The following is a 15,862-nucleotide window of genomic DNA, read 5'->3' as shown; positions in this document are numbered from 1 at the left end:
GGTGGAAAAGCTGGTTTCATATACTTCTTTATACGTGAAACTTTCCTTGCTGTTATCACACAATTGATGCTTCAAGTAGGATAAACCACACTGAGTAATTTTTTGTAGTTGCTGTCAGAGCAAGGTCTGCTTCTAACACTTTACACCTCCAGCTGAATGCCTTTTATGACCTCAGTGTTTTGCTCGTACTGTATTAGAGTGATTTATCTATGATTGCTTCTTGTACGTCAAACCCTGTCTGCTCTGTCACCAATCCTCCAAACAGGGGCTTTTTGATGGGGAAAACCCATTATCTGCTTGTGCTATTGTGTCGCGTGCTCACATTTGCCAAAATACAGCCAGCGTCTGTCTTTGTATCTGATAGGGGCTCAGTGATTTATGCTCCCCCCTCTTTTTTTTGTAATTTATGCGGCATGCTCACAAAGAGGAGGGGGTTGCCTCAATACACTCAGCTTTATGTTACCAGCAGATCAATAAAGATGCCCCCTCTCTTTCCTCTCTATCTCCGTCTTTCTCTGTCTCTGTCCATCTCTCTCTCTCACCCACATCTGCTCAGCAGCCAATCCATCTAATGCAGTTTCCCTCTTCATGCTTTCGCGTCATCCACACCACCTCCCAACCCCTCCGTCTCTCTCTCTCTCTCTCTCTCTCTCTCTCTCTCTCTCTCTCTCGCGCTCCCTGCACAGGTGATGTCATTCTTTTTCAGCTGGATTCTCCTCCCTTCTCCCTTCTCCCTCCTCCCTCGCGCTCACTCTCTCCTCCGTTTCCCATTAGCAGCTGGCTCTCCACAGCACAGCATCCTATCGACGGTAGCTTCTCTCTGAGGGCGGGAGGGGAAGGAAGAATGCCGGCGTGAGGTGTGAGCGCTAACCAGGGAAGGGAGCTTAAAACTGGGTTAAGGGAGCGGGATCTCTGGCCCCTGCCATGGAGCTGCACCGCTGGGCACGTACATGCACTGTTGGAGCTCTGTAGGGAGATAAAGAGTTGCAAAGAGACAGAGACAGGAGTTTGACAGACGAAGACAGTGAATGAGAAGGAGAGGAGAGCTGCAGGCGAATGATCCAGGCTTTTGGGAGCTGAGAGGGGACTCTTTGGAGGACTTTAAGTCGGCAAGAGGCTTCTTCCCAGGGGGCTGCAGATGCACAGACAAGCCCCTCTTTTTACCCTGCACGGGCTCATCTATTAAGAAGAGGAGCTTCTGCTTCCTAAAAAAGGAAAGGGAATATAGAAGAAGACAAAAAATGACTGAATGAGTTTTTAACTTTCAAAAGAAAAATCTACTGATTTTTTTGGATGTTAAGTTGCATGGCTTTATCTTTGAACAGGTATCACCGTTCCCCTCTAGGATCGGTTTTGAATATTCTGCAGATTTCATATATTGAAGGTTTTTTAGGGGTGTTTCAGGCTTCTCTGTTGCAGTTCTTTTGAACGCTCTGGTAGAAGAGGAAAAGCTTGACATATAAATGTATCTGCCGTGACTTGAAGTCTCCTTCTATAACAACCAGCCAAGCTTCTACCTTTATCTGCCAAATCAACTCTGAGGATTAAAAAAAAAAAAAAAATCAACCTCTGGACAATTCTCATTTCGCAGCAAAAAGATCGGCATCAGCCCTTGCCCTCCTCCTTTTACTTCTTTTTTCTTCGTCTCTTGGTGAACGAGGGGAAACTTCCCCTCACTGGCACCCTCCCTACCGTGGAAATGGCTTTCCTGGTCCGTTGCTATGCCAACTGCTTGCAGCCGTGGTCCTCCAAAGTAAGCGATGTCGTAATCCCTTTTCTGTCCAGTGCCTCTGGCTTAGGATGCTGCTGCCTCAGTGTGTGTATGTGTGTGTGTGTGTTACTGAGAAAGACAGATAGAGTGGGGATGAGAGAAAATGAGCTTGATTTATATGCATATGACGAATATTTTTATTGTGTCTGTTTAGAAACGCATTCATGCTTTGCTTCTGCCTTTAATTTGAATTTTAACTGCTGTATCCTGAAACATACTGATATCCACAACGGCTGGTAACATGCCAAAGCCTTTTCCTGTCTCTTCACTGTGAGGGAGTACTACAGAAATCACCTGCACTGTATAAAGAATAGATGTGTCCGTTGACTCAATAACTATTTGAAAATAGTGTTAATGTGTGTGAAAAAGAGACCAGTGTTAAGTCATCTGAGAGGGATGTATAAACTTGAAAACATTTCATTATGTAGACATTGAAGTGCTTTGATGTATTGAAGATGTAGCAGGTTTTTTTTCTGTCTCTGCACCAATATTTCATTATTTCTAGCAGCTGCACCACTCCTTACTCACCAAAGGACAAACTGATCTGAGCGTTTCCAAAAATAATGTTTGGATGCCCCTGTGGTGGCAGATTATATTTAGATTTTAAGGTGTTTTTTTTTTTTTTTGTTGACACTAAAGTAGTTGGAGCAAAGCAAAGATTGTAGATGATGGGACATGGGTTTTTAATTAGGTTTGACTATTTATAGCTCAAGTCTCTATATAGCCTAAAGTAAAATTAGCTTAGGAAATTGATAATAGTTATTTGCTCACAATTGATGATGGTATATTGACATACCATTTGACACTAAGGATAATGATTGGTAATCACTGACACATTAACCAGTGAAGTAACTGATATTGCCTTTTTGCAGAGACAGGCCGTGATGTCCCTGTTCCACGCGTGTTATAATCATAACAACCAGTGATTTACATTTTTGTACACTTCTTCCTTTGTATCCATCATCTTATACATGCAATCCATCTGCTCTGTCTAGTCTGTCTACTGGCTCCCAGTAGTCAGCAGCAGACTGGTGATGATGTAGCCGTGTGTATAATTAACAGTTTGATGTCCCAGTTTTAGTCGCTCAGAATAATCCGCCAGAGTTAGCCTAGCCTCTGGTGAACTTCTTGATGATGCAAGGAAAGCAACTCCAGTGCATGAAATGAGACTTGTTATCTTTAAAGGATTCTTGTTTTGCCCTTTTTTTTTTAAATATTCAGTATTGCCAGAACTCCTTTGCTGCACGGTTCATTGGTTGTCCTCGCTGAATGATTGTCAGATACGTGTCTGTCTCTTTGGGAGCTCCTGTCTGGGTGCTAAAAGCCTCAGAGATGTTTGTCTTTTTGTGTGTGTGTGTGTGTATGTGTGTGTGCGTGCGTGCGTTCACGTGCTTTCAGTAGGATAAGTCATAATTAGGTCCCCGGAGATGAAAGGGGATGAAGTGAGAAGATGTTCAGTTTAAGATAACACATTAACTCTGTGCAGCACACGGTCACAGAACATGGTCTTAAATACCTTATTACTCGTCTTTATTGCTCTCCATCTCTTGTGTGATCCAAATTATGCACAGATCTTTTACAACCTGCAGGGGCTCTAATGTCACTGCTGCCTTATTAAAACCTTGCAAATCCAGCAGCAACGCTAATATTTGAGTCAAAAAAATCTTCTAATAATAAACTGTCTGGGATCAACAGACGTTTTGTTTTAGTATAACAAAGATCTGCTTATTAAAGTGGCACACCACCTTAATTAAGAATTCCATTGTATTATTTCCCATGGCTCTGGAAATTTCAGTCAATATTTTTGCACATTAGCTTCTCTCCCTCAATGCCAGAAACAAGATAGGTAAGTCCCAAACTTGTGATGTCATATGATATTAAGTCAGGAACCACTCCAAAGACAACGAGTGGGACCTGATTTTGTGGACCCACAGACCGTTTGTTTTATTCTTTATTCTGTTGTAGCATTGTCAGCTCGCCTGGCTGCTGTCAGTGGAATCTATTTCATCTTTTCCAGTTCATTGTCAGTGGAACTTTTCTAGACTTTATGGCATCATAAATTTAGGTTTTAGCACTCTAGTTTTTGGATTTGGGTGAAAATTGTTCATGGTAATTAACACTTTTGGACTGTCTTACACTATAGGAATAGTGTGTGAATTTTGAAAATGGAAGTAGTTCCCCTTTAAAGAATTGTGGCCAAGATATGTAATGAGTGAGCATTTTACTCTGTAAAAATGAGCTTAATAGGGCTGGATTGAAAATAGTGATAAAGGCCTTTTTTCCTAAAGTCAAGACAATGTCTTCATAGAGCTTGTTTTGTTTGATTATCAGTCCAAAACCCCAAAGATCAATTAACTATAACATAAGATAAATAAATAGGTCAAATCCTCTTAGTTTAGATGTTGAAACCAGGCACTCTTTGGTATATTTGCTGATAAAGTACTTCAACAGTTACACAATTATCAAAAAAAAACATATGGATCGTCTCCAAATAAGGTTTTTGTTCAGTCAGATGTTTACTCATTAGGCTATGGTTAAATGATTTAGCGTCAGCTGTGCGTACAGTTATTACTACCAAAAGTTAAAAGCAATTTACAAAGCTTTTTTTTTTCTCTGTAATAGTTTGCACCAACGTAACTAGAACTGTTGTATCTGGCTTTTATTACTGGCCCATTGATGCTGCATGAGACTTGCTAATTTATCCCCAGTTTAGAGCCACTGAGGTTTTCATCCAGCTTGCACTGTTTGAAGTCTGCAGTTAATTGGTCAGCGTCTGTGATGAGCCCACCTTTTGCAAAAGGTTAATTAAGTTTCCCTTTTCCTCCCATTAGGCAACGTGCGCCCTGTCTGGAGGTACAGTTGCAATCAAAAAGCACTGCAGTCAGGTTGGAGAGAAAAGAGGCAAAGTGGAAGACAGTGTTAGGGTGGTCTGCAAAGGGGATTTCAACTCTCTGAAAAGGTTTTGTGAATTCACCCTGGGATCTGAAAAGGAGGGTTGAGGAAAGGAAGAAAGATGAGGAGCCATCCCTGAGCGTGATTTCAAATTAGAGGGAGGGAAAAGACAGAAAAAGAGAGAAGAGAAAGAAAGATACAGAAAAATACATCAGTAAGGGAAAGCCTCTGAAGCGGTGGTTTTTATTCCACAAGAGGTTTTTACAATTTTATCATTGACTGCCTGCTCAGAATGGCAGCCAATTATTTTCTCCAGAAGTCTTTTGATAGTTTTGGCTGGCTTGCACTGCCTGGGATTGGTGATATTCACCAGTTCATATTCACTTCACTGCAGCAGTTTTGAATGATTCACTTACCCATATACCTTCACTGTGTATGGGCAGCTTTGCATTAAATGAAACAGTAAGAAGCCTAAATGCAATATTGGTCTTAAACTAGTCAAGGAGACCTAAGAGATCAGTTGACAAAAAAGTAGTGAGCAGGCTGTTGTTTGATTCATATGAATCACTTAGTTTTTACTTCTCTGCAGGGAATCTGCCGCTGCCAACAGGCTTTTACAGTTTTCTCTACCGCCTTGTTTACTACTGACTTGGAGAATAACCCTCTAGGCTGAACTGCTATGGAAAGCAAACAGTTTATTTTGCCATTTAGGCACTTTTGTTCGTTATTACTCTTCTAAACTGCAGCTCTTTACCAAATAGGATGTCATACTCTCTTGGTCTCACTTCCAACATCAGAGGATCGTTATTGAAATATTGACTGTGGGGATGGAAATTTGGCATCAGATGACAGACAGGGAAATGTAGGCCAGTGGAGCTGCTCTGTGGGGCCAGCAGGGCCTTTCTTTTTCTGACACACTGAGCAGTTATTAGGCCTAGATTTATTTGCATCTCCAGTAAACAACAACAACTTTAAAAAGGGTCTGCTATCATAAGAAACCAGTCAGCTGCTGCCTTTAAGAGGCTTTCAACATCTTTTATTGTTTTATTGTCATGTGTTTATGGGTGAACTGTCCCTTTAAATCATGCCCTGCTCATCCCAGTGGAACACAACCTCAGTCCACGTCCTCCCGCTGCTGGAAGACTTGTCAAAATGTTCTGCTGCCGAACTCCCTGACCCTCCCTGCTGCCTACATGGGACCTGTTTTCCAAGCTGTTTTTGTGCCCCTGCCATGTTTTCTCTCACTCTTTCCTTCTTTATCTCTGCCTCTCTCGTCCTTCTGTTTTTAGCGAGGACTTCCTGCTGTCTTCCTCTTTCCCCTCTCCTTCCTTTCTCATCTGTTTTTAGTAAGAGACTCTTCTGTCCTCTACTACTTGTTCATCTCCTCTTTTCCCTATCTCCTCCTCTCCATCTATTATTTAAACATCAATAATGGGGCCTGTTGTTGTTGTTGCCAGCCTGATGCTGCTGTTGTTGCTGCCCTGCTGGGCTGTATCCTCCCTCATCTGCTGCTTCCTGTCTTATAAATCACACTGACTTCTTCTAAAACCATCTGCATCCTCACAAGTTCAACCTTTGCTCTCTCCATTAGTTATTACCCTTCCAGATGCCTTATGTTTCCTTTTCAATCCTTTTGCTGTAGCTTCTCTGTGGTGTGGCATAACTATGAACTTGAAATTACATCTAAACGTTGGCTTAAAGTTGGCAGCTTTGCATGATGATGGAACCAGCAATGACTTTGAGCTTTTTGACTTGTATTTTTCGGTAAGCATTGACTCAATACACATAGTACTTTTCAACTTTATCTCGGAGATGCAGAGTAAAAAGTGAATATTGGGACTCATGTGCTTCTCGTGCTTGATCTTACTCTTGTTGTTGTTCAGTGTAAAGACTTCCATGTGACTTTCTGTCATATTTCTTATGTGCTGTGAATGCTAGTCAATTCCAGCCTGATAAGCTTTTGTATGAAGAAACAGGAACTGACATGCTCTCCTGATAGGAGGATTTGTGCTCCAAACAAGCACATAACTTGGATTGAAAAAAAAATAGCAGTATGCTTCCTCTCCTCTTAGCTGCAGACGTCGCTGTCAGAGTGCAGCAGGTCCGGACTCAGGTTGACCCGGGCTGCTGTCTTTGCTTCCCTCAGCAATCAATGGGCCTTGCTGAACACTGGCATAATCAGTTTGTGTGGACTCCATGCTGCATTGAATAGTAATGGGGCGATGGAGGCGTTGGTAGCTGGGCGCTACAGTGGGATGATGGATTCAGTGCCAAGGCAGAGAGGTCAAGGCTCAGACAGATGGACAGGTAGACAAACAAAGCGTCTGGCATATCCAAATAAGTTGCACTCTTAACTCACTGCATCCTTAGAGACATTGACCAAAGTGCATCAGAAACAATAAAAGAAAAATAAACTATATTATCATACAAATTGCAAATTGAGTGGTTTCTAGCAAGTAATTATGTACGGTAGAAATTAGGTTTTACTAAATGAAGATATTTGAAAGTAGACCTTTAGTGATCTTCTTCTCAGTGCCTTCAGACCTCTGTTTTAACAGCTAGATGCTATATTTGATTCAAGCTACAGTTACTAGCCAACCATTCATCATCAGATCAGATAGAATAGATAGCAACATTAAACTGCTGAACCTCCATTGAGTGCAATAAGGAGATTAATTATTCTTCAGTACAGTCTATTGACCCTTTTTCACAGTACTGTGGCTTCATGCCCAGGCGGTCCTACGAGTCTGATTAGGAACTGAGCACCTTGAAGCTTTGCACTTTTTTCTGGAAGGTTCATGTTAAGATGTCACTCTGAGGGGTAAAGATAACACTTAGAGTAATAACCAAACTGATTTCGATTTAAAGATGAAATGAAGTGATTGTTGCGGTGTAATTGGATAAGTGATTTGCAAAAACAAAACTCTGACCAGAACGTTTGATGACATTGTACATATGTGTGGCTTCATTTGGTTCCTAATGATGAGACTTTTCTCATACTGACCAGTTCCAGATTTAACTTTTAGCAGTTCATTTATTTGAAGATGTGAATGCCTTAAATGTGCTTTTTAAATTTTGTCATCAACATTTAAGTAAACATGAATCATACCATCTAGATTTTTCACATGTGCAATCTCTAAAAATAGCAAAATCTAAGGCATGTGAATGTTGTTTTCTAAACTTAAAAAGCATATTTTGCTCTCATAACTTGCAAACCAGAGCTTCTGAAAACCAGTGGCCCATATAATGACTATAACAGACCAAAACAAGACCCCAGGGCATTCAAATTAGTTACTGTAACAAATAAAGTGACATTTTAATATTGTTAAAGGCCAGTGCAGTCATGCTAATTACCCCCTGTGCAATCAAGAAGTTACAAACAAGTCAAATAAGTGAAAAAGAACAGAAATCATTCTGTAGTCAGACTTAAAAAAAGGGAAAATAACACTAGAAAACTACAGGTTGTACTAAGAGTAGCTGTCAATCATCAGATGCGCTTTGTACAGTAATCCTCTGCATCATCAGATCAGCGAATAGAAGCTGCAGGCACCATTAAAGGAGTATTAGATAGTTGCAGCGTGGCTCCCCTGGTACCTGAATATGTTGACAGAACCATTTTTGTGCACTAAGAGGATGACCTTTGCCAGGTGATATAATGCCTCAACCTTTTAACATTGGCCTTGGCAGATTTACGCTGACCTCAAGCCCACAGACAGGCAGATTGACATACTGACAGAAATCACACAGGGTGTCAAGGTAATGTGGCCTTTGGGTCCAGAGAGATGGGGGAAGGGTCGGTGGGTGAGGGGGGCATCCAGATAAGAGCACAAGGAGAGAGAGAGTAAATGAGTGAGAGACAAAGAGAGAAAACAGAGAGAGAGAGAGAGAGAGAGAATCAGAGCAAGAGGCAACAATAGAAAGAGAGGGCTTTTAGCATGAAGAGGGAGGTCTAGGATATCATATGCACAGGAAGTAGGGGTGATAAAGATCGATATGGGTTGCATTAGGCCAGGCCATGCCCAACTCACCTCCCATAAGTCATAAATTACTATTCAGTCTTACCAAACAAAAACATGCTCTGTTGCTAAAATTTGCATCATATTTTCCACATGCACCTCTATCTATGGTCCTGTTAATTCTGGAAATGCAAAACTGGAAATAATTGCATATAGATTAAGTATAACATTTACTGTTGCCGGCTTAAGGGTATGCCATAATACCACAAGCCTTGGTGTAAAAGAATATTTGTGGTATTTGTGAAAACAGAGGTCCCAATAGGTATTAATTATTATTATTTGATATCAACCACAAAAAAACAAAGGTTGAAAAACCTACATTGAGTAGGGTCCACATAGAAAGTAGCCCTAGTGAAGCTTTTCGACTTTCAGTGTATTGCTCAAATCTACATTTTATTTGCGTTTTTTGAGTCTTCTATTTATATTTGCATGTTTTTCACAGCTGATCTTATGACTATTATCAGGTGTCAATTGGCCAAAATTGATGGCAAGTCAAATGCACATATACTCCAATTTCATGATTCCAATACTAGTTATGGTGCAGACACAGGTCACACATGACTATTCTCAGCTGACAGAAAAGGCACTTGCTTACTTACCTCACTTCACCCTTTGATGTCAAACTAAGACAAAATCGCAGTGTTATTTGATTGCTTCGATGGGTACAGTGGCATAAAAGAGCCACTGTTTTGTCCTGAATGGTGTAATTACTGTCCATTAGCTATGAAATTTTAGAGTGAAAAGCCCACTCAGACCCTTTATGCATTAACATGCTCAAGCTGGTCAAAATTACGGGGCTAAATGGACTGAAAGCAAGGCTGCTTATGTGAAGATGCACTCTGGCCTTTGTGCGCTAACACACACACACACATACATATACTCATTGTCTGTACACATGCAGTATACACCCATGCATGTGACCCGTGACCTTGCTGGCATCTTACTCAGAAGCAGTTTAACACACAGAAATGCATCAATGTACACACAGGCCTAAATACGGACACTCTGCAGTGGTCATAACATCACTTGCATATGTGCGAATACATATTTCTCCCCCTCACTTTATATATGCAGACCCCTCCTACTACAGCTCTGTCAGATATGAGTTGCCACCCCCACCCCCACCCGCACACACACACACACACACTCTCACACTCTCTCTCTCATCCAAGTGCTGATATTTCAACCACCCACAGTCCCCACCCCCCAATTTCACTTGCTCCCATTATCTCACTGATATTGATCCACATCCCCTCCTCTGCCTGCACAGAGAGCCTTTACTGGATAATTTTCAAGGGCATTTATAAATACAAGATGGGATGGCTGGTGATTGCTCTGTGGGTGTTTGTGAATTTGTGATAAAGAGACAGAAAAACAAAGAGAAAGAGAGTGTGGGGGAAGCAGAAGATGTGTAGTAGGAAAACAAAGGTCATCAGACAAGAAGAGGGTCCGTAAGTCAGTTTAGCACTGCAAAGACACTGAACCTTATTAATCTGGTAATAAGTTCATCTTTCTTTTAAATATGCCAAATTACACAGACACATAAAAGTGACCAACCAGTCTCTAAAGCAAGAGGCTTTTTGCGTGTTTGCTTCAGTGAAGAGAAAAGCAGTTCTTTTTATTTGGTTTGAATGTAAGTCAGTTGTTGAGTTCTCTGCTTTCAACTATTATTATTTCACATTTTCACGCTGAATATTCATTAACACACTCCTTTTAAAATACAAATGCACATCTGTAGACTGTCACGCTGAGACATCTTGGCAGCAGCACGGAACATTCACACCGAAAGCAACCGAATGATTATAAATTCAAACCATAATGGAAAGAAATGCTCTGTTCAACCACATTAGCACCAGCTCAGGTCCATATCTTTCAGTCGCTTGTATTTTCCTTTGTTGCCAAAAGTAGTTTTTCTCAGGAAAAATAATAAAATGTCTGATAAACGTTGGAGTTCAGGAAGCAAAGTTAATTTCCTGTCCTGCCAAGGGTACCAAAGCTGTAGTGATATGTGTCTGAGTTGAGGTGAGTGGGCCAACAGAGTGGAGCAGAATCCAACATGAAAAAAAAAAACACCACCAAAGAGTAGGGCTGCTTCTCCCCCAGGCCTCTGGGTCAACCTGTAGGGGTGCCAGGGACACGCTGCATGTGTGCCTTTGTATGTGTGAAGTAGTGTGGGTTGGGCTGCAGGGCAGGAAGCATCTGTTAACAGAGGGGAGCCAGGAGGTACTAAGGTGTATGTGTCAGTATGTGTTTGTGGATGCCTGTGTGTGTGTGTGTGTCTCTTTGTGTGTGTACGTGCGTGCACTTGTGTGGGTGCATGCACAAGTAGTCGGGTCAGTGTTTAAGCCAAGTGTTTAGCCTTCCCTCCTGTATCCGGCAGACCTGGCCATGGCCCACCTTCCTCAGGAGCCCAGACAGAGACGCCTTGAAGCTTCCTGAAACATACACAGGCAGACAGGCACACACACAGAACAAAAAAACAGAGTTAACAGTAAACACAAACACGTCCCCGTCTATTAAAAACCCTACATTGACAGATTTGATCGGACCCTCATTTTACCCTGTTTACAAACAGATGGAGACGTTCATCATCCAACACTATAGATGTTTGTGCCATCCCATCAATTAACATTAAATAAAACCCAAAAAACACATATGGATCTTTTATTCCAGTATCAGTTTTTTTATTAATACTGTTCTCCCACAGCAGGGAGATAAAAGAGGGGTTTCTGCAGCAGAGAGGCAATAGAGGAGCAAGAAATGGCTGAAATGGCAAAAAATAAATCACCTTTTTTAAACCCACCTGGAGAAAAAGAGGGGGGAGTTTTGCCTCGTCAGACAATGCAGTGACCATTTAAAAAAATGTATAGAGTTTTTTGACTACGAGTGCTGTTTGACTTGGAAATATCCTCACACAGGTTATGAAGCAAGTAGAGGAGGGCAGACGGGCTGCGACAGGTTGAATATTCAGGAACATCTAACACTGTTTGGCAGAAACAGGCGTCTGCTACCTGCTGCAGCAAACACACACACACACACACACTCACACACACACACACACACACACACACACACACACACACACACACACACACACACACACACACACACCAAAGCCTGGTTTTAATACCTTCAGTCCTCCAGAGAAGAATACTTGACTCTGCAGGGGTGCTAACCCATGCTAATGACCTTCTTCACTGTGTAAGCCACCACAAAACTGAATGAGTAGTCAGGACTGTGTGGTATAAATCTGCACGCAGCCAATTTCAAGCCATTACACACCAAGGAAAATCCAGTCTGGCATATCTTATTTTGATAAAGAGAGGGCAACTGAGAAATTACTCGGTGTTTCAGCTTGTTATTACATTAACAAGTTGAGTATTTTACTGATATAGTTCTTCTGAATCATTTCCCTTTGAAATGAATGGCATGTTTTTTTGTAAGAGTCTCATCTTTTATCCATTGCACACATTGCAGTGCAAACACTGTTGTGTAACTTCAGTTTCTAAAATATGTGACCATGAACAAGGTGAGATACATTAGAAGTATTGCTTTCATACTCCATCTGTCTTTGGGTGCTGATTTGTGGTGATGTTTGGTTCCAAACCATCCAGACATTTACGGGGGTAAAGCTTCTTATTAAGTTGAAGGTGGCACAGCTGCTTCAGAGCTATGAGACCAATGAAGTGACCGGCTAAGAGAGTATTTAATAATCGCCATGCCTGCTGATCAAGGCTAGATTCACCTTCACCAAGCCCTTTGCTGCTGTAAATGTGTACATGGAGAGTTTAAGTAGTTCTCAAGAGAACACAAAGCTTTTGCAAGGAAACTTACACGTTTCTTGCAAGAACACGAAAGTGTTTATCCTTTTTCTTTTTTTTCTTTTCTTTTAATTGTTCCCACATGTCAATCATGCAACATGTTTGGCTGCTAAAAAAAACAAGTCAAGTCAAGAGGTTGTACAGAAACCATGCAGTTAGTTTCACAAGGACTTCCAGACAAGATATCATCAAAATGCTAAACTTAATTTTAAAGTATTTATCTTTTTTAACCTAGCATTTTTTTTCTCCCCCCTTTATTTTACCCATCTATATTCTCTCTCCCACATATCCACTGAGTGGCTCTGTAGATTCTTTTTTCCAATGTGGACCAGCTAATGAACAAACAATGACTTATTTAGAGCTTGAAGAGAAAAGTTTAGTACCTTGAATTCACATGGAAGTTGTTGGCTGACTTTGAGTTTACTTGGAAGAAAATTTGAGACTCACTGGGGATTTTAAATAATGCTTTGACCCACCCATACTGATTCAAAGAAAGGGCACATTCAAGGTCAATTCTGACAAGATATTTAAGTCACAATACCATTGTGATTCACGGCTGATTCACTATAGTGGACTTTTCCACTATGACCCACTCATGCGCGTACACAAATGCACAGTCCATTGTTTGAAGGTTAATCCCTGTGTTTGGTATTACAGTAATGAGTCCAGGATTTAAGTATGTGTGGATGACTCATTAAACATAAAATGAGGGCAAAGAAACATTACACACTCTCCTTTTCCACTTTACTTCCATTTCTATTTACCCCCTGTGTTTATCTTTCCGTCCTCATCCCCCTGTGAGTCTCTCCTCTCCGCATCTCTCTCCCTCATCACTCCCAGACAACTGGGGCAAAAGTCAGCGGCCTTCGGCAGTGTTGGTGACAGTGCCATTCAGCATCCCGTCTGTCACAATACTGGCACAACAAAGTGTGGAAACTGCCAACTAATGGCTGTTTATCCACCGTAGAAGCTTGCCAGCCCACTGTCTGTCCGGGCTAAAAACTCGCTAACCAGTGATTGCTGAACCTTGTACCTCCCGAACCAATGTCTTCCAAATAACAGATTGCACTTTTTTTCCATAACTGAGATTAAAATGTGCTTCACTACAAGGTAATGTGTTGTGAGGCCTAATCCCCTTACATTAGATTTTTTTTTCTTTCGAGCTGCCGCCACTGGTGTTTCATTTTCTCTTCCAAAACATTTTTGAGCTGTAGAGAAAGTTCTACAGCTCAAGTCAGGAAAAAAAATGCAACAATTATAGTATTTGTGTCAATATTGTGCAGCTGATGTTAAGTGTCAGTGCCTGCACAGCATTGTGTCATGTAAGTCATACTGAAAATAGGAACCTCACTAAAAATGTGTTGCTGCTGTCTCCTTACACAGTATCTATTGTCTCTTTTCACATTGATGTGAAAGTGATGCTGTATACTCGCTGTGGAAGCGTAGACCAGCTCTTTAAGAGGTACTTTACTGATTTAATATTGCATCTCCGTGTAGGTGGGAGGCCTTGGGACAAACAGATTTTAAAACAAATCATCAAAACCAAAGCAGCAGAGGCTGAGATATTCTTTCTTTTAGTCCGTAGTATCAGTCACACCTCAGAAGCACTGCATCCTACACCTCCCATAATGCAACCTGATAGCATCTTTTATTAGATTCTCCCTGCCTGTTAAATGCCTTCAAATTCCACACCCTCAGTTTTTACCCAGGCTCTCTGTTTCAAATTGGATGTAAAGCTTTCAGGCCAAAAATGGACACAACCCTAATGACGTCACTATGACACTATCAGGGCTATTTTCTTAGATTTTTAAAAGCTTCATCAGAGTCACAAAGGACATTATTCTACAGGATAGTAATCGTCATGACAAGTAGACGGAGCACTGTGTCTTCAAATCAGTGTTAATATCAAAAGATGTCTGCAAAGAAACAGATGCACCACATTGACTCAGAAGACTGCATGTTTCTTGAGTTTTCCTGTCATTTTTTAATGCCATAACTCAACGACAGAAGAGCAGACATTTGGTCAGATACTGAATTGGTGACACTAATCTCGGGTGCCCACCATGAAACTGTGCTGAATATATAGATCTATGAAGCATCCACATTTAAGAATTTGTTGCTTCTTTACAAGCTGCATCCATATTTGAAGCGTTGTGTGCTGCCATGGTTTCATATGAGTCTGGACAGACACAGATTTAAACTGCAGCTTGACTGGTTGGTAGAGACAGACAGCTGTGAGGAAGTACTTCTGGTTCTTGTGGGAAGGGGTGGTTATTTCTCTAACTGCGGTTTAATCTTCATTTGCTGTCCAGTCAAATAGATTAATGTGGTCATGGCACATTTTTATTTTGGTCAACGTTTTCCCTGGAAGTAGGAGGCACTTTTCAGAAAGTAGGGCTGGTTTGAGGTAGTCTCACTGCGAGGAGCACAACAAAGAGCATGTGTGAGAGAGAAAGCATGTGTTTGAATTCTTGTTTATGGTTATGCACATGCAGTCTTCTGTGGTTGACAGTATTTGAGTTCTCATCTCCTCATGTGGTCCCCTGCAAACTGCACCCACTCTCTGTTTCCTTCTCTCCTTCTCTCGCTCTGTCTCTGCCCTTCCCCTTTTCTTGGTGGCGTGTCTGCCTTTGCAGTTGTCACCTCCAATTCTAGCTTCAATTCATTACATCTCCCCTTTTTCCCAGCTGGTACACACACACACATGCACGCACTTACACACAAAGTCGCACCGCCATGGTGCCAGAGATATGGTCGTCTGGACTGAGGGAGAACTGAATTCTTTAGAGAATATTTGAGACTTTTTATCTACATCTGCCCCCCCCCCTTCACTTCACCCTCATTCAGCCTCTTGCATTCAGTCCTATCTTTATTATACGCTCTTCCCCACTTCCCTTACCTTTGCAAACACACACACACACACACACACACACACACACACACACTCACTCAATCCAGTCTCAATCATATGCTGCACTCTGCTTCCCTCACCAGCTCCTCTTACACACTCTGTCTCCCCATCGCTCTCTCACTCAGTCATATTCACTTCAGGTCCCTCTATTTTCTCTCCATCTCCATCTGTCTCCCTTCACTGTATCTTCAGCCAGCCGTCTGTGGACTTGCCAGTAATAGAGTGGAGCATGGCTGTGTGCTGAGCCTATTCAATCAGCTCTTCGGTTTTACTGAATGGAGCCCATGCGGTTCACATATAGCATACTCTCTGTGCATAGGTTGGCATGATCTTGTGTAATTCAGTTTTGGATGTCTGTGGAAGGCATTCCTTTGTGCATTAATATAAGAGTGTACTTGTGTGTGTATATGTATGTATTTCCTCCCTGTTTTGCTCATGAATATGTGCATCT

At 41.6% G+C, this 15,862-nt stretch overlaps 1 protein-coding gene across 7 annotated transcripts in view; it reads left to right on the top strand.

Moving 5' to 3' along the window:
* rapgef6 (Rap guanine nucleotide exchange factor (GEF) 6) overlaps positions 1-15,862 on the top strand; it is a 170,698-nt gene that overhangs the window by 83,830 nt on the left and 71,006 nt on the right. The window contains exon 1 of one of the 7 annotated variants that reach the window (XM_088088064.1): positions 765-1,753. The exons of the other annotated variants lie outside the window; for them this stretch is intronic. Coding sequence (XP_087944190.1) covers positions 1,700-1,753 — 54 coding nt within the window. The 5' untranslated portion in view covers positions 765-1,699. Of the gene's footprint in view, positions 1-764; positions 1,754-15,862 lie in introns of those variants that run through there. 7 annotated transcript variants of the gene reach the window in all.

This window comes from Plectropomus leopardus, chromosome 15 (genome assembly GCF_026936395.1).
Source record: "Plectropomus leopardus strain MGB_pleo_1.0 chromosome 15, ASM2693639v1, whole genome shotgun sequence".
Taxonomy (NCBI): Eukaryota; Metazoa; Chordata; class Actinopteri; order Perciformes; family Serranidae; genus Plectropomus; species Plectropomus leopardus.
This window is presented reverse-complemented; position numbering and strand designations above follow the sequence as displayed.